The following is a 19,926-nucleotide window of genomic DNA, read 5'->3' on the forward strand; positions in this document are numbered from 1 at the left end:
TTATTATAAGTGAAACAAGTGAAACAGAGATAGACAATTATCATATGGTTTCACTTACCTGTGGAACATAAAGAATAGCGTGGAGGACCTTAGGAGAAAGAAGGGGGAAATGAAGGTGGGGGAAGTCATAGGGGAAGATGAACCATGAGATACTATAGATTCTGGGAATCAAACTGAGGGTTTTGGAGGTGAGGGACTTGGAGGATGTGTGAGCCTGGGTGATGGGTATTAAGGAGGGCACATATTGCATGGAGCAAAGGGTGTTATACACAAACAATGAATCATGGAACACTACATCAAAAACTAATGATGTACTCTATGGTGACTAACATAACATAATAAAAAATTATAAAAAACAAAGTTGTTATAATGAGTTAATAAGAAATAAGACATAAAGGTGACTGGGTAGTTCAGTCACTTGAGCATCTGACTCTTGATTTTGGCTCCAGTCATTATCTTGGGGTCATGTGATTGAGCCCTGTGTTAGGTTTCATGCTTAGTATGGTGTCTTCTTAAGATTCTCTCCTTCTTCCACTCCCCCCACTTGTGTGTGTTCCCTAAATAAATAAATAAAATAAATTTCAAAGAGAAAGAAAAAGAAACAGGAAGGAACATTTAATTTAAAAAGTGAGGGCATGGGGTGTCTGGGTGGCTCTGTTCTTAAGCATCTGCCTTCAGCTCAAGTCATGGTCCCAAGGCCCTGAGATCGAGCCCCACAATGAGCTCCCTACTCAGCGGGAAGCCTACTTCTCCCTTTCACACTCTCCCTGCTTGTGTTCCCTCTCTCACTGTGTCTCTGTCAATTAAATAAATAAAATCTTTTTTAAAAGTGAGAGCATTATGGAGTAGTGGTTCTCAAACAGGAGAGTGTATCAGAACAACATGACTTATGAAACCTACACTGCTGAGTTCTACCCCTAGACAGGCTGATTTGGCAGGCCTAAGGAAAGGTGGGTTAACAAGGTGCATTTCTAACAAGTTTTGCTGTGATGTTGATGCTTCTGTTCTGGAGAGCAGAGTTTAAGAAACAGAAACTAGAGAAATACCAGAGATCTTCTTACTTATAGACCCCAAGCTCATGGTGGTATGAACTATCTTTAAGGACACAAAGGCCAAGTATAATATACTGTATATATATATTTTTTTTATTCTTATTCCGTTTTTTTTTTTATAATATACTGTATATTTTATTTTATACTTCTCTAATCATTAAACTCTAAAGAGAAGTTTCACATAAACATAAAAAGAAGAAAAAGAGAAAAAATATCAACAGGATTAAATACTGGGAGCAGATGAAGGGTGTACAAGAAAGGGCTGTCCTGGGAAGGACTGCATTGGCAGGCACACCAGCAGAATGGCCCACAACGCTTGGACATGGTGAAGACTGAGCTTAAGCCACAGCTCAGTCTTGGGGCTTGGGCACAGAAGGCATCTCATTCCTGCTTCTCCCCAAACCAGGCTGCATGGGCACAGAACAGTGCCAGCGTATCTCCCATGTGTACTGGATATGTCTCTTCCTTCAGCATCTTCAGGCCAGAGTCCCCTGCTCTCTACACACACATCTGCACTCATTTGCACTCATCAAGCACATGGGTGTGCACTTATGTCCAGGAACATGTAGTCACATTCACACACAAACAATGCTTCTGATTTCACTCCTCCCTCACCTTTATAGGCTCAGGTTCCAACTCCAGAGTAAAGATGTGTGTTAGTGTCCTTTGCAGACTGACAAAGGGCCACAGCAGAGTCAGGGTGTCAACCATCTTCCAGAAGGTGTCAATCGTCTTCCAGAAGACCCAGGCAGGGAGAAACTGTATGCTGTACCCTGCTTGTGCGAAGGAAAGTTCTACTGAGCAACTGAGGCTGCCTGGGCTCATTATGGAGGTCCAGATGCTGGTTCTGAGAAGCCATCCAGCGCTGCTTCACTTCTCAATAACCAGTTTATAAGAAAGCAGAGTGTCAGAAGGCCAGTCCCTAGGAGGTCCCCCAACCCTGTGAGATAGGGGATGCAGTGGTTGTCTGGATCCAGGGCCTGGTGCCATGTCAGCCGAACCATCACTTCTGCCAGGTACAGCAGGATTGCCACCTGGCATAAGAGCAAGCAGACACAAAAAATTACAACTAAGTCAGAAAGCCAAGCATCACTAAGAAACACCAGCAAATTTCAAAGGCAGATACCAAGGTGAACATGTCTACTCCAAGGAGTCCCCTTTCTCCAGCTTTTCTTGGGGTCAATGCCCAGCTCTGAGCTCATGGAAAGGCAGGAAGTCCACCCTTACCCATACTTGCCTAGCCTCCTTCTCTGTGGTCAGGCCCTGCTCATGGCAAACTGAGGTGCTGGAAAGACCATCTCTGCTACAGCAGCTTGTCACACTGTCTTTGGAAACTCAAGACATAGGCCTTATTGGCACATGGATTCAATTTGGATTTGCTGAAGGTCCTTGTATGGGCAGCTTTCGACAATAAGCCTTTCCTGAAAGTGCCACAGGGTAGTGAGCACAGTCCTGGCCTTATTTCAGGGCTCCTCAGTCCCCTGTCCCAGGCACACTCCAGCTCCTTCCTTGCTCCTGCTCAAAACAGTGTCTCAGAGTGTCCCAGTCCACCATTCAGGGTCAGAGATATGTTGCAATTGCAAATGCCCTAATTCAGGGAGATTTGAACACATCAGTACCTCGTTGTAGCACTACCCTCCTAGAACTGCCCTTCAGTGCCCGCAGTTCTCTCTGCCAACAACATGGGCCCACAAGAGACATCAGCCAGCTAGTCTGGGCAGACAGTCTGCTGAGTACCACCCAGAGGCAGGCACCAGCTTAATCTCTTTCATCATGTCCCTATCATCATTCAGCCCTGACTGAAGTCCATGCATGCCTTTTAGCAACACTCCAGCAGGGGGCTGGTCTCTGCCCACCCTTTCCGTGATGGATGGTGTGCATGGCCCATTCCTCAGCTGGACCCACTCATCAACCTGCTTCACAGAAACTTGCTGCCACTTCAGGACCATATCTGATCCTCTGCTGATGAGTGTGCAGTGTTCTATATGTGGTATGGAATGTGCCCTGTGGGGGATGTACCCTATGAAGTGTGCAATGTAGCATGTGCTGTGTGGAATGTACAGGGGGAAGTGTGCAGCACAGAGTGTGGAGTGGCCTCTCTGTCTGGATCATGCCCTTGTGCTTGAACAAGTTGACTCTTGGAAGATGAGGACTGTACCCAGCCATGTCCAGGAAACCCCAACTTTATCTCCCCCAGCATCATTCCCAGGACAGGGAGACAAATCTTGCTGGCTAACCAGTGAGTGCTGTTTTGGTACTGCTATAATCATCCTTACCTGGATCAGGCTTGCTAGCAGATAGAACACCACAAAGATCTTACTGTTTGGGACCAAATGGCCTTCCACCAAGTAGATGATGTAGAAGAAAATCAGATGACCCGGAACTACCAGAAAGAGCAGAACTCGGGCTGATATGGAATTAACTTCTGAAAAAAAATAAAACCAAGGAGATTCTGTGACCTGTTGGGCAGCAGAGGCCACCTTGGCATGTGGCAGTCTCCAGTGAGGCATCCACATTATTTATTTATTACATGGGTATTTGCTGAGCACCTACTATGTGGCAGGCATGTTCTTGTATATAGGTATATACTCCTGTCCCTTCCCTCATGGAACTGACATTTTAGGGAAGAGAAAAAATAAACAAAACCAGAATCAAGTAGCAGAAACAAACAAACAAGAAAAGTCATTTCAAACTGACCAGTGCTAGGATGAAAATAAGCCAGGATAATGTGATAGAGAACAAAGTGTATATTAGAAGGATGAATACTAGAGACTTAGAAGTCCTCCAGAGATGATGCATCTTGGCTGAGATATGAATCCAGAAGGGAGGACTCTGGGCAGAGGCAGAGGAAAGAGAATATGCAAGGGGCTGGAAGTGGAAGAGAGCTCTGGAATGTGCATGAACAAAGGCTCAGCATGTGGAATTAGTAATCCAGGGAAGGGTGGCACACTCATGGGGGGCCTCAGGCAGCCCCTTCCTCATGCTTTGCCTCAGGGACTCATTCAGCACATTCTTGTTTCGCTTTAGTGCTCTAAGAATTTGAGACTCTCCAAAAAGTGTGACTTCCATGCCCCAACCACACACACTTTAAGAAACTGTACATGTGAATGCAACTGACTTTTCAAACAGAAACAGAGTTTCAATAAAAAGTCTCCATTCACCTCTGAGTTAATATGGTTCGTAAACTAAGAAGAAAGAGGAGGAACAACCATACAGTTTAGAAGCTAAAAATGCTACCATAAAATAAGAGGTAGAGAGGGGGTGAGAACACTCAAGAGCTCCAAAATCTACTATTCATCATGAAAAATTAGACATGGTATGAAAAGATTCTTTGAAAAAAAAAGTAGAAACAAAACAAATAATTGCTATTGGCAGCTGGCACTAAAATTCAAGAAAATCTGTAGAAACACTACATAATAACAATTCAGTGAAATATTCAGATGCTACAGCTTCTAGGTGCCCTCCACCACCCAGATCCATATGTCATAAGTCTAACCCTCAATGTGATGGCATTTGGAGATGATTAAGTCATAAGGGTACAGTACTCATAAATGCCATTAACACTTATAACCTTATAAAAAATACCTCAGACACTTCACCCCTTCTACTATGTGAAGACACAGTGAGAAGACAGCTGTCTATGACCTAGGACATAGGCCATCACCAGACAAATTTGCTAGTGCCTTGACCCTGAACTTCCACAAACCACAACTATAAAAAATTAGTTTCTTGTGTTTATGACCCACCCATTCTATACTTCTTTTATAGAGCCTGAATCAAGACAGGTACAGAAATAATAGAGAAATAGAAATAGATTTTCTATACTTCGATGACAAATTGGAAAATACAATGGGAATTTCCCCTTCAAGACAAGATGCCTAGACATATTTCTTCCTATTCCTCTCACTACATACAACTAAAAAGGACCCTGGACATTACATATAAAACAAACATAAAATTTGAAAAGGTGGAGAGAAAATGTGGGCTGGCCAGGGAACTGGGCAACATGGAAGTGAGTTCCCTGAGTAGTTGTTTTGGTGTTTTGTGAGAGTTTTGCCTCATATATCCCAGACCAAATGCTGGAGAAGTCAGAAACCCATATATGTCAATGGGTACAGACCAAAAAAAAAAAAAAAAAAAAAAAAAAAAGACTCAACAAAAGCTTTCTCTGTCTAGTCAAAGGTCCAAAAGAGGGACAGCCTAGCAAAACACAGGACAACTTTTCTATACCAGCCGAACATCACAGGAAAAACTACAGCCCAACTTCCATCAGCAAAGGCCAAGTGGGGAGCCTGAACTTCTGACCAAATCTAGGTGGAATTTGGCACTCACCCTTTCTGGTTGAGGTGGAATAGAGAAGGCTGAGTGGAGAGTAAGTGGTACTCTGCCTGTTGGCAATGAGCTCTCCACCCAACCACATCTGTGAAGGCCATGCGGGCAGCAAAAATAAAGTATCCCATCAGCAAAGAAGTACTCCTCTTCCCCCCAGAGTCTGAACAGAGATGGTGGTGACGGTGGGGGTGGGGAAGAAACTCAGGCTTCTAACCTCACCTGGCAGTTAGGAAGCGATGTGTTCCCTTTCCTTCAGTAGTGCAGTGTCAGAAAAGGTAGCTGAAAAAGACTTAAACAAGACCCAGAGTTTCACAATATATACCCCGAATGCCTGGGATTCGATCAGAAATCACTTCTTATAAAAGAAAAAAAGGGAAGGAGGTGGAGAAGTAGGAGAAGCTGTTTCAACCAGTCCCCTAAAGTGAGCTATCTACCAGAACACTCTGAACACCCACAAAATCAGCCTGAGATGTAGGATTACATATTTCTGGATCTCTGTAGGGGCAGAAGACACCAATGGATGGGTAAAATGGAGTGGGAAAAATCGGACTGATATTGGAAGATAAACAGAAGGGGGAGGGAGCCATCAGAAGTGACCCATAGGAAAGTAATACCCCAAAATGAGAATGCCCTGTGATTGGGGACCAGCATTAACCTGGAGTCTGGTTAAAAGCACTCAAAATGAGCAAAAGATCTTAAGGGGCAACTGGCAGAATTGGGTGGTCACCGGCATGGGCTTAAGCCCACGGACCCAGGACGGCCAATGCCTGTGACCACCCATGCCAGAGAGAATGCAGCGAAGCCTTCAGGCCATGGTTCCTGAGCCTCTGGGAAGCGTGAGAGAGTCTGGGTGGATGCCAGGCGGTGCTCTCTAGACTTTTGCACACTGCATGTGCATTGCACAACCGGGCCTGAGCCATGCTCCACACCCTCCCTTGAGAGAGGTCCCTGCAGGTGCTAGCCAGTGGTCTCTAGGACCTCAGAGAGTCTGAACACTCCCAGCCCTGGTGGGCATGAAAATATCAGAGTGACATCTCTGGTTGGGATCTCTCTGGTGGTCTGGACCTGCCCAGACAGCAGCCCCCACAAAGGCAGTCACTGGAAGTGGGCTCTATGGACTAATATTGCTCACTGTTTTAGTAGCACCAGGGTACAGAGACAAGCAGGAGCTCCTGCAGCCCCTGAGATGGTGACTGGGGGCATGATCTTCCCATGGGAAGTGGCAGAGGGGGAGTCTGTGTGTTCTGGACCTCCCAGAGGGGAACAGATTGAGACTTCTCTCTGAAACAGAGGTCTGGGTGCAGTCTGCTTTCCTCTAAACCTCCCAAGACCTACCAAAAGCCTCCAAGGAAAAACAAACAAACAAACAAAAAAACCTCCAGAGAACAAAAGCCTGAAAAACCAGTTTCCTCAAAACCCAGCCCCTTCATAGGGGGCAGGAGGACTCAACCCAAGCAAGACTGCCTGAAAAACCAAGCAGCAGGCCCCTCCCCAGAAGGCCAGCCAAAAAAATGAGAGGACAACCACCACCACAGTGTCCCCATAAAACTGTAAAACCCTAATATCAGGGACAAAGAAGATACTAAGCTCCCGGTATTGCCCTAAAACCTGTATATTTCATAGATACAACTTTTATTTTTAATTCGTCCCCACTACTCTCATTCCTTTAATTTTTTTTAATCTATTTGCCATCATGAGAGGCTCAATACAACAAATTCCATAATAACTTTTTTTTAAAAAAGATTTTATTTATTTATTTGACACACAGAGAGAGACCACAAGTAGGCAGAGAGGCAGGCAGAGAGAGGAAGGGAAGCAGACTCCCTGCTGAGCAGAGAGCCCATATGCGGGACTCAATCCCAGGACCCCAAGATCATGACCCGAGCCGAAGGCAGAGGCTAAACCCACTGAGCCACGCAGGCGCCCCTCCATAATACCTTTTAACTTGAACTTTTTTGATACATACACCTGTGTTTTGCTTTTCTATTTTTTTTTAATATTCATATAGAGATAAGCTTCAAGGTCATCCCCTTTTCCCAATCAATGCTACCCCTAAATATAAGCCAGTTTTAATCCCCCTTAATCTCAGTAAAATTGAATCCTTTAACTAACATATCAAGATACAGCTAGGAAGAATAAAAATAACCTCCCCCCACCCCACACTGAGGATTTATAACCACCCGCCCATCTTTTTCTTCTGTCAGTGTTTCTGTGTATTTGTTTTTGTTCTGTTGTATACAAATCTTATACTTGGGGTTCATTTTGGCTGGGTTCTATTTTTCTTGTCATTTACTTTTGTCAGTCTTTTTGTCTGTTTTTGTTTCTGTATCTTATAAATCTTACATCTTACACACCCATTCTGGCTGTGTCTTCTCTCTCTCTCTTTTTTTTTTTTCCTGCGTCTCTCTTTGTCTCTCTTTTTTTCTTTTTTCTCTCTTTTGGTGGGGACTCCCAATTGCTCAGAAGCATTCTAGGGTGCACCTTGCCTGGATCATGGTTGATACAGTCAGCTACATATCCCCTCACACACCTCTCACCAAAATGACTAGGAGGAGGAATGCCCAACAGAGGAAAAATTCAGAGACAGTGCCCTCTCCATCACAGCTATTGGATATGGACATAAACAGTGTGTCGGAAAGATTCAGGCTAACATTTATCCAGGCAATGGCTAGGTTGGAGAAAACCATTAATGACAAAATGGAATCAGTTAGGGCAGAAGTGAAAGCCACCAGGGAAGATGTTAACAATGCTATCAATGAGTTCCAGTCTAATATAAGTTCTCTAGCAGCTAGGGTAACTGAGGCAGAAGATAGAATTAGTAATCTAGAGGACAAACTGATAAAGAAAAAGGATCAGGAGGAGGCCTGAACACACAGCTTAAAAGCCATGAAAAAAAAAAAAAAACTTAGGGAAATAAATAATGCCATGAAACATTCCAACGTCACAATTACTGGAATCCCTGATGGGGAGGAGAAAGAAAGAAGACTAGATGATATAGTAAAAAAAAATCCTCCATGAAAATTTTCCCACTCTGGGGAAAGGAACCAGTGTTCATATCCTAGAGGCAAAAAGGCTTCCCCCCAAGATCACAGAATCTAGAAAGACCTCGAGACACCTGACTGTGAAAATGATGAATCATAATTTTAGACAGGAACTCTTGAGAGCAGCTAGGGGGAAGAGATTCCTTACGTATAGAGGAAGGCCCATCAGAATAACATCAGACCTGTCCACAGAAACCTGGCAAGCCAGAAAGGGCTGGCAAGACATATTCAGGGCACTAAATGAAAAACAAACAAACAAAAAAAAAAAAAAAAACAGGCAGCCAAGAATAATTTATCCAGCAAGGCTGACATGCAAAATGGATAGAGAGATAAAGGGCTTCCAAGACCAGCAAGGTTTAAAAGAGTATGTGACCAACAAGCCGGCACTACAAGAAATATTAAGGGGATTCTGTAAAAGAAGAAAGAACCCAAGAGTGTCATAGAACAGAAATATATGTAGACAATCTATAGAAACAAGGACTTCATAGGCAACACGATGTCAATAAAAACGTATCTCTCAATAATCACACTCAACAAGAACACCTTAAATGATCCCATAAAACTGCACAGGGTTGCAGATTGAATACGCTGACAGAACCTGTCCATATGCTGTCTACAAGAGACCCATTTTGAACCTAAGGATACATCCAGACTGCAAATGAAGGGATGGAGAAGCATCTTTTATGCCAATAGGCCTCATAAGAAGCCTGGGGTAGTGATTCTCATATCAGATAAATTAGATTTTAAACTAAAGACTGTAGTCAGAGATACAGAAGGATACTACATCATTCTTAAAGGATCTATCCACCAAGAAGATCTAACAATGGCAAATATTTCTGCCCCCAGCATGGGAGCAGCCAACTACATAAGACAAGATAAAGATTCATATTGATATGAACACATTAATAATAGGGGATTTTAACACACCACTCTGAGTAATATACAGATCATTGAAGCAGAAAACCAATAAGGAAACAAAAGCATGAATGACACATTGGACCAGATGGGCCTAATAGATACGTACAGAACATTACACCCTAAAACAACAGGATACTCATTCTTCTGGCGTACACATGGAACTGTCTCCAGAATAGACAACATACTGGGTCACAAATCAGGACACAACCAATACCAAAAGACTGAGAGTATTCCCTGCATATTCTCAGATCACAATGCTTTGAAACTGCAACTCAACCACAAGAAAATGTTTGACAGGAATTCAAACACCTGGAAGCTAAAGAACACCTTGCTTAAGAATCTTTGGATCAACCAGGAAATCAAAGAAGAACTTAAACAATTCATGAAAACCAATGAGAATGAAGACACTTCAGTCCAAAACCTAAGGGATACAGCAAAGGCAGTCCTAAGGGGGAAATACATTGCCACCCAGGTCTCCCTCAAAAAAACTGAAAAATCCAGAATTACACCAGTTCTCTTTATACCTTAGAGAACTGCAGAATCAACAACAAATTAAGCCATCCCCACACAGAAGAAGGGAAATAATCAAGATTACAGTAGAGATCAATAAACTAGGAATGACAGATACAGTAGAACACATCAACGAAACTAGAAGCTGGTTTTTTGAAAGAATCAATAAGATCGAGAAACCATTGGCCAAACTAATCCAAAAGAAAAGAGAGAGGACCCCAATTAATAAAATTATAAATGAAAAGGGAGAGATCACAACTAACACCAAGGAAATAGAAACTATCCTCAGAAATTATTATCAACAGTTATATGCCAATATGTTAACCAACCCAAGGGAAATGGATGCATTCCTGGAAACATACAAACTTCCAAAACTGAATCAGGAAGAAATTGACAACCTGAATAGACCAATATCTAGCAATAAGATTGAAGTAGTGATCAAAAACCTCCCAAAAAACAAGAGCCCAATACCTGATGGGTTCTCTGGAGAATTCTACCAAATTTTCAAAGAAGAAATAATATCTACTCTCCTGAAACTGTTTCAAAAAATTGAAGCAGAAGAAAAACTTCCAGACTCTTTTTATGAAGCCGGCATTACCTTGATCGCCAAACCAGGCAAAGACCCCACCAAAAAGGAAAATTTCAGACCAATATACCTGATGAATATGGATGCCAAGATTCTCAACAAGATCCTACCTAATAGGATCCAACAGTACAGTAAAAAGATTATCTACCATGACCAGGTGGGATTTATCTGTGGGTTGCAAGGATGGTTCAACATTCACAAATCAATCAATATGATAGAACAAATCAATAAGAGAAGAGAGAAGAAACACATGGTCCTCTCAATAGATGCAGAAAAAGCATTTGACAAGATCCAGCATCTATTCCTGATTAAAATGCTTCAAAGTCGAGAGACAAGATGGTGGGGAAGTAGGAGGAGGCGCCTTTTCAACCTGTACCCTAAAGTGAGCTGATTACCTACCAAAGAACTCTGATCACCCATGAAATCAGCCTGAGATCAGAATTATACACGTCTGGATCTCTACAGGGGGCAGAAGACGCCAGTGGGCAGGTAAAGTGGAGTGGGAACGTCGGACTGATATCGGAAGATAAACAAAAGGGGGAGGGAGCCACCAGAGGTGACCGATTGGAAAATAATACCCCAATACGAGAGTGCCCTGTGTCTGGGGACCAGCGTTAACTTGGAGTCTGGTTGAAAGCACTCAAAAGAGCAAAGGATCGCGGGGGGGGGGGTGGGAAATTGTGGGAATCAGGGCAGCTAGGGACAGGGGCTTAAGTCCCTGGACCCAGGACAGCCTCCCCTGGCACTGAGCCAGAGAGTGCGGTGGAGAAACCAGGTCTTGGTCCCTGAGCTACCAGCGCTCCCGAGAATGAGTGGAGTCCGGCTCCCATGAGGGGCTGGGAGCCACACCAGATGGCAGAACGCGCACCTTGCCTGAGATGCACGCGTGCCCCACCCTCCCCTGAGAGAGGTGCATGAACACCCAGCCTGGTGTTCTGGGACCCGTGCCATGCTAGACCCGGAGACGCCTGTGCCCCACACCCTCCCCTGGGAGAGGTGCGCACGAGCCCGGCGCTCTTAGACCTGGAAAGACCAGGCAGTCCCAGCCCCAGCCAGCGGGAAAGTCTCAGTGTGCGATCGCTGCTTGGAACCTCTCTGGCAGGCTGGAGCTGCCCAGACAGCCACCGCTGCCATGGTTTTGCATACAAGCAGGAGATCCTGTGTCCCCAGGGACCGCGACTCAGAACCTGCTCTGCCAGTGGCCCAGCGGCTGCAGCACCTGCAGGGGAGCAGACTGAGGCTTCTCTCTGAGAGGGAGGTCGGGATGCAGTTTGCTTTCCTCTAAACCTCCAAAACCCATCAAAAGCTGTCAAGGCGAGAGAAAAGAAGTGAACAAACATAAAAACCTCCAGAGAACAAAAGCCTGAAAAAACTGTTTTCCTCAGAGCCCACCCCCTTGAGGGGGGCGGGAGGACTTAACTCAGGGAACATCATTGACTGAAAAACCCACGTGGCAGCCCCCTCCCCCAGAAAACAAATCAGGAAAGAAAAAAAAAAAAGACTACAAGAGAACAAACACCACTACTTCATAGATACAACTTTTATTTTTAACTCATTCCCACTATTCTGGTTCATTTTTTTTTCCTTTTTTATATAGATAATATTTTAACCTATTTACCATCACAGTGAGATGTCCAGTACATCAAATTCCATAATAAACTTCTAACCTGAATTTTTTGATACATACACATGTGTTTTTCTTTTGCTTTTCTATTTTTTAATTTTTTAAAAAATTTTAGTTTAGTTTAGTCCAGTTTATTCCTTTTTTATTTTTATTTTCTAATATTCATATAGAGTTAAACTTCAAGGTAACCCCCTTTCTCCAATCAATGCTACCCCTATAGGTAAACCAATTTTTAATCCCCCTTTATCTTAGGAAAGTTGAGTCCTTTAACAAAGATATCAAGATACATCCAGGAAGAATCAAAATAACCTTCCTCGCCCACACTGAGAATCTATAACCATACTCCCATCTTTTTCTTCTGCCAGTGTCTCTGTGTATTTATGTTTGTCCTGATAATATATAAATCTTATACTTGGGGTTCTTTTTGACGAGGTTCTTACTTTTTTTGCTTATATATATATTTTTTTCTCTTGTCATATACTTTTCTCAGTCTTTTTGTTTGTCTGTTTTTGTTTGTATATGTACGTCATAAATCTTACCTTGGGCCCATTTGGGCTGAACCTTCTCTTTTATCTTCCCTTTTTTTCCTGTCTCTCTCTCTCCCTCTTTTTTCTTTTTCTTTTCTTTTTTCTCTCATTTGGGTGGGGAATCCTGAGTGCTCAGAAGCGTTCCAGGGTGCACCTTGACTGCACCACGGTCAATACATCCAGCTACATCTGGCCAGTCATCTCTCACCAAAATGACTAGGAGGAGGAATCCCCAACAGAAGAAAAATACAGAGGATGGGCCTTCTGCAACAGAACTAACGGCTATCAACATAGACAATATGTCAGAAAGAGAATTCAGGCTAACAAATATCCAGGCAATAGCTAGGTTGGAGAAAGCCATGGATGACCAAACGGAATTGATTAAGGCAGAATTGAAAGCCACCAGGGATGATGTTCATAATGTTAGGGCAGAGCTGAAGGCCACCAGGGATGAGGCTCACAATGCTCTCAATGAGTTCCAATCTAATCTAAATTCTCTAAAAGCTAGGGTAACTGAGACAGAAGATAGAATTAGTGATCTGGAGGACAAACAGATAGAGAGAAAGGATCAGGAGGAAGCCTGGAACAAACAGCTTAGAAGCCAAGAAAACAGAATCAGGGAAATAAAGGATGCCATGAAACGTTCCAATGTCAGAATTATTGGAATCCCTGAAGGGGAGGAGAAAGAAAGAAGTCTAGAAGATATAGTAGAACAAGTTCTTCATGAAAATTTTCCCAATCTTGCGAATGGAACAAGTGTTCATGTACTAGAGGCCGAAAGGTCTCCCCCCAAGATTATAAATTCCAAAAAAACATCCAGGCACCTCATAGTAAAATTGAGGAATCATAATTGTAGATACAATCTCTTGAAAGCCGCTAGGACAAAGAAGCTCCTTACATACAGAAGAAAGCCCATCAGAATAATGTCAGACCTGTCCACAGAGACCTGGCAAGCCAGAAAGGGCTGGTAAGATATATTCAGGGCACTAAATGAGAAGAACACATGCAGCCAAGAATACTTTATCCAGAAAGACTGACATTCAAAATGGACGGAGAGATAAAGAGTTTCCAAGACAGACAAGGCTTAAAAGACTATGCAACCACCAAGCCGACACTGCAGGAAATATTAAGGGGGGTTCTATAAAAGAGGAAAAACCCTAAGAATAGCATTGAACAGAAATATAGAGACAATCGACAGAGAGAAAGACTTCAAAGATAACACAATGTCAATAAAAACGTATCTCTCAATAATCACTCTCAATGTGAATGGCCTAAATGCGCCCATAAAATGACACAGGGTTGCAGATTGGATAAAATGACAGGACCCATCCATATGTTGTCTACAAGAGACCCATTTTGAACCTAAAGATACACCCAGACTGAAAGTGAAGGGATGGAGAAGCATCTTTCATGCTAATGGGCCTCAAAAGAAGGCCAGGGTAGCGATTCTCATATCAGATAAATTAGATTTTAAACTAAAGACGGTAGTCAGAGATACAGAAGGACACTACACTATTCTTAAAGGGACTATCCACCAAGGTGATCTAACAATTATAAATATCTATGCCCCCAATATGGGAGCAGCCAATTACATAAGAAAACTACTAATCAAGATAAAGACTCATATTGATATGAATACATTAATAGTAGGATATCTTAACATGCCTCTCTCAGAAATAGACAGATCATTGAAGCAGAAAATCCATAAAGAAATAAGAGCATTGAATGACACATTGGACTAGATGGACCTCATAGATATATACAGAACATTCCACCCTAAAACTACAGAATACTCATTCTTCTCAAGTGCACATGGAACCTTCTCCAGAATAGACCACATACTGGGTCACAAATCAGGGCTCAACCGATACCAAAAGACTGAGATTATTCCCTGCATATTCTCAGATCACAATGCTTTGAAACTGGAGCTCAATCACAAGGAAAAGTTCAGAAGGAACTCAAACACCTGGAAGCTAAAGACCACCTTGCTTAAGAATGCTTGGATCAACCAGGAGATCAAAGAAGAACTCAAACAATTTATCGAAACCAATGAGAATGAAGACACTTCACTCCAAAAACTATGGGATACAGCAAAGGCGGTCCTAAGGGGGAAATACATAGACATCCAAGCCTCCCTCAAAAAAATTGAAAAATCCAGAATAGACCAGCTGTCTCTACACTTTAAAGGACTGGAGAATCAACAACAAATCAAACCAACTCCACACGTAAGAAGGGAAATAATCAAGATTAGGGCAGAGATCAATGAGGTAGAAACCAGAGATACAGTAGAATGTATCAATGAAACTAGAAGCTGGTTTTTTGAAAGAATCAATAAGATCGATAAACCATTGGCCACACTAATCCAAAAGAAAAGAGAGAAAGCCCAAATTAATAAAATTATGAATGAAAAGGGAGAGATCACAACTAACACCAAGGAAGTAGAAACAATCATCAGAAGTTATTATCAACAGTTATATGCCAATAAGCTAAGCAACCTAGATGAAATGGATGCATTCCTGGAAAACTATAAACTCCCAAAATTGAACCAGGAAGAAATTGACAACCTGAATAGACCGATATCTAGTAACGAGATTGAAGCAGTGATCAAAAACCTCCCAAAAAACAAGAGCCCAGGACCCAACGGATTCCCTGGGGAATTCTACCAAACTTTCAAAGAAGAAATAACACCTATTCTCCTGAAGCTGTTTCAAAAAATGGAAGCAGAAGGAAAACTTCCAGACTCTTTTTATGAAGCCAGCATTACCCTGATCCCCAAACCAGGCAAAGACCCTACCAAAAAGGAGAATTTCAGACCAATATCCCTGATGAATATGGATGCTAAGATTCTCAACAAGATCCTAGCAAACAGGATCCAAGAGCACATTAAAAAGATTATCCACCATGACCAGGTGGGATTCATCCCTGGGTTACAAGGATGGTTCAACATTCGCAAATCAATCAATGTGATAGAACAAATCAATAAGAGAAGAGAGAAGAACCACATGATCCTCTCAATTGATGCAGAAAAAGCTTTTGACAAAATCCAGCATCCGTTCCTGATTAAAACGCTTCAAAGTATAGAGATAGAGGGAACATTCCTGAACTTCATCAAATCTATCTATGAAAGACCCAGAGCAAATATCATCCTCAATGGGAAAAAGCTTGCAGCCTTCCCATTGAGATCAGGAACACGACAAGGATGCCCACTCTCACCACTCTTGTTCAACATAGTATTAGAAGTCCTAGCAACAGCAATCAGACAACAAAGAGAAATAAAAGGTATCCAAATTGGCAAGGAAGAAGTCAAACTCTCTCTCTTCGCAGATGACATGATTCTTTATATGGAAAACCCAAAAGACTCCACCCCCAAACTTCTGGAACTCATACAGCAATTCAGTAACATGGCAGGACACAAAGTCAATGTCCAGAAATCAGTGGCTTTCTTATACACTAACAATGAAAATACAGAAAGGCAAATTAGAGAATCGATTCCATTTACTATAGCACCAAGAACCATAAGATACCTCAGAATAAACCTAACCGAAGAGGTTAAAGATCTGTACTCGAGGAACTACAGAACACTCCTAAAAGAAATTGAAGAAGACACAAAAAGATGGAAGGCCATTCCATGCTCTTGGATCGGAAGAATAAACATCGCTAAAATGTCTATACTGCCCAGAGCAATCTATACTTTTAATGCCATTCCGATCAAAATTCCACCAGTATTTTTCAAAGAGCTGGAGCAAATAATCCTAAAATTTGTATGGAATCAGAAGAGACCCCGAAATGCTAAGGAAATGTTGAAAAACAAAAATAAAACTGGCGGCATCATGTTACCTGATTTCAAGCTTTACTACAAAGCTGTGATCACCAAGACAGCATGGTACTGGCATAAAAACAGACAGATAGACCAGTGGAACAGAGTAGAGAGCCCAGATATGGACCCTCAACTCTATGGTCAAATAATCTTCAACAAAACAGGAACAAATATCCAGTGGAAAAAAGACAGTCTCTTCAATAAATGGTGCTGGGAAAACTGGGCAGCCTATGTAGAAGAATGAAACTCGACCATTCTCTTACACCGTACACAAAGATAAACTTGAAATGGATAAAAGATCTCAACGTGAGACAGGAATCCATCAGAATCCTCGAGGAGAACATAGGCAGTAACCTCTTTGATATCAGCCACAGCAACTTCTTTCAAGATATGTTTCCAAAGGCGAAGGAAACAAAAGCGAAAATGAACTTTTGGGACTTCATCAAGATCAAAAGCTTCTGCACAGCAAAAGAAACAGTCAACAAAACAAAGAGGCAACCCACGGAATGGGAGAAGATATTTGCAAATGACAGTACAGACAAAAGGTTGATATCCAGGATCTATAAAGAACTCCTCAAACTCAACACACACAAAACAGACAATCATATTAAAAAATGGGCAGAAGATATGAACAGACACTTCTCCAATGAAGACATACAAATGGCTACCAGACAAATGAAAAAATGTTCATCATCACTAGCCATCAGGGAGATTCAAATCAAAACCACATTGAGATACCACCTTACACCAGTTAGAATGGCCAAAATTAGCAAGACAGGAAACAACGTGTGTTGGAGAGGATGTGGAGAAAGGGGAACCCTCTTACACTGTTGGTGGGAATGCAAACTGGTGCAGCCACTTTGGAGAACAGTGTGGAGATTCCTCAAGAAATTAAAAATAGAGCTTCCCTATGACCCTGCAATTGCACTACTGGGTATTTACCCCAAAGATACAGATGTCATGGAAAGAAGGGCCATCTGTACCCCAATGTTCATAGCAGCAATGGCCATAGTCCCCAAAGTGTGGAAAGAACCAAGATGCCCCTCAACGGATGAATGGATAAAGAAGATATGGTCCACATATACTATGGAGTATTATGCCTCTATCAGAAAGGTTGGATACCCAACTTTTGTATCAACATGGACAGGACTGGAAGAGATTATGCTAAGTGAAATAATTCAAGCAGAGAGAGTCAATTATCATATGGCTTCACTTACTTGTGGAGCATAAGGAAAAACAGGGAAGACATGGGGAAACAGATGAGAAGTGAGTTGGGGGACATGAATCACGGAGACTGTGGACTCTGAGAAACAAACAGGGTTTTGAAGGGGAGGTGAGTGGGGGTTTTGGTGAGCCTAGTGGTGGGTATTTTGGAGGGCATGTGTTGCATGGAACACTGGGTGTGGTACATAAACAATGAATTCTGGAATGATGAAAAGAAATTTTAAAAAATTAATTAATTTTAAAAATTCAACTTGATAAGACAACCAACAGACCCTACAAATGAGATGACACAGATGGTATAATTATCTGAAAGCAATTTTAATGAATCCATTATAGAAGTGCTTAAACTAGCAATTACAAATGTATTTGAAGCAAACGATAAAAATAGAAATTTCTGGTAAAAAATAAAAAGTCTCATAAAAGAAACAGAAGACATAAAGAAGACCCATGTGGAAATTTAGAAATGAAAAAAATACAATAATCAAAATCCCCAAAGAACTTAATGAATGGGATGAGTAGCAGAGTGGAGAGGTCAGAGGAATGAACCTGTGAACTTGAAAAAAAAGAAAAACCTATGGAAATTAGTGAATCTGAATAAGAGAGAATAAAATAGGCTTGGGGAAAAGTTGAACAGAACCCCCAGGGGTGGGGGTTTGAGACTGTAACAGAAGATCCACCATTCATGTCATCAGAATAATCAGAAGGAATCAGAAGGAAAGGAAGAAGACAGTGGGGCTGAAGGTGTATTTGAAGAAATCATGGCTTAAAATTTCCCAAATTTGGCAAAAGATAAATACATGTACTCAAGGAGCTGAGTAAACCCCAAACATGGAAAACCTGAAGAAATCCACACCCATGTGCATCACAACTCAAGAACTAAAAAGTGAAGAAAAAGTCTTGAAACAAACAAAAGACAAATGTCACCTTATGTATATTATAAAAATAATTTAAATGACAGTAATATCTCATCAGAAACCAGGGAATTCAGAAGAAAATGGCACCTTTTTCAAGTACCGAAAAGAAACATCAACCCTGAATTTTATATCTGGCAAAAATATCCTCCAGGAATGTGCCAAGAAACCTACCCTAAAAGAATGGGTAGTTCTTGAAACAGGAAGGAAATGATTAAAAGAAAATGCAGTGGGAGAAAAAAAATGCAAGTTTTAAAAGTAACAGAAAGATAAAAAGACCTCCAATAGTTTCCAGTGGTCGTTGGAACAGAATCCAGTCTCCCTTCCTCAAGCTTCAAGGCCTTATAGTGATCAATCCCTCTCTCCCTGGTCTCTGCTTCCTCCATCCTCACCCTGCTCATTATGCTCAGGCCTCCCTGGCCTTTCAGTTCTTCAGACTTACCAAGCTCCTTCCTGCTTCTGAGCCTTTGTTCATGCTGTTTCCCTGTCTCAAACAACACTCTTGCTCCAGCACACCTCCTCCCCACCCACTCTCCCTTGCTCCCCTCATCATCCTCAGAAAGGAACTTTCCAAACCCAAATCTCAGTATCTCCTGAAATTCTTTCCACTACACCCTGTGCTTTTTAATTTAATTTAATTTAATTTTTTAAAAGATTTTATTTATTTGACAGAGATCACAAGTAGGCAGAGAGGCAGGCAGAGAGAGAGGAAGGGAAGCAGGCTCCCTGCTGAGCAGAGAGCCCGATGCGGGGCTCGATCCCAGGACCCCGAGATCATGACCTGAGCCGAAGGCAGAGGCTCAACCCACTGAGCCACCCAGGCACCCCCTGTGTTTTTTTATTTTAAAACATTACACAATTTGTAGTTAAATTCTCCTTTTTTGGTGTGTTTATCTGCTCTTCTGGATTGTGTAAATCCATGTGGGCAAGAATCAGCTTTCTCTGATTCATCACTGCAACCTGACACCTAGTACCTGGCAGACCTTCAATAAATATCTGAATGAATGAATGAATCAACTGGTGGCAGGGGTAGGGAGTCAGGTCTCTGGGAGGAGGAGCTGGGAATGATGATGATCTGGGCTGAGGTCAGCAGTGGTCTCAATATCTGTTGCTATAGAGCAGATTCCAATGATGGCAATTTTACTTGTGTAAAGAAACGGTCACATGGCCTCTTGAAGACACCAGACCCACCTGAGGTGCAGAAAGTGGAGCATGGGTTAGGCCAGAACTGTTTCATCCACAGGGGGAGGACACCAGGCGTGCTCCACATGTGCAGGTAGGTGGAGATCCGGCTGGTCTGAATGGCCACCAGATTGCCACCAACACCTGGGAGGAGAAAAAGAACACCAGTTTCTAAGTTCTATCTCTTGTTTAAGTCTATGTC

At 42.3% G+C, this 19,926-nt stretch overlaps 1 protein-coding gene across 1 annotated transcript in view; it reads right to left on the reverse strand.

The window, feature by feature from the left end:
- Nucleotides 1–1,170: 1,170 nt before the first annotated feature.
- Nucleotides 1,171–19,926, reverse strand: part of SLC41A3 (solute carrier family 41 member 3) — a 131,839-nt gene continuing 113,083 nt past the window's right edge. Inside the window, exons 10-12 of the mRNA XM_080813098.1 lie at nucleotides 19,734–19,868; nucleotides 3,329–3,477; nucleotides 1,171–2,086 (exon numbers count right to left, since the gene is read on the reverse strand). Coding sequence (XP_080669224.1) covers nucleotides 1,877–2,086; nucleotides 3,329–3,477; nucleotides 19,734–19,868 — 494 coding nt within the window. The 3' untranslated portion in view covers nucleotides 1,171–1,876. The remainder of the gene's footprint in view (nucleotides 2,087–3,328; nucleotides 3,478–19,733; nucleotides 19,869–19,926) is intronic.

Source organism: Martes martes (genome assembly GCF_963455335.1).
Source record: "Martes martes genome assembly, chromosome: 1".
Taxonomy (NCBI): domain Eukaryota; kingdom Metazoa; phylum Chordata; class Mammalia; order Carnivora; family Mustelidae; genus Martes; species Martes martes.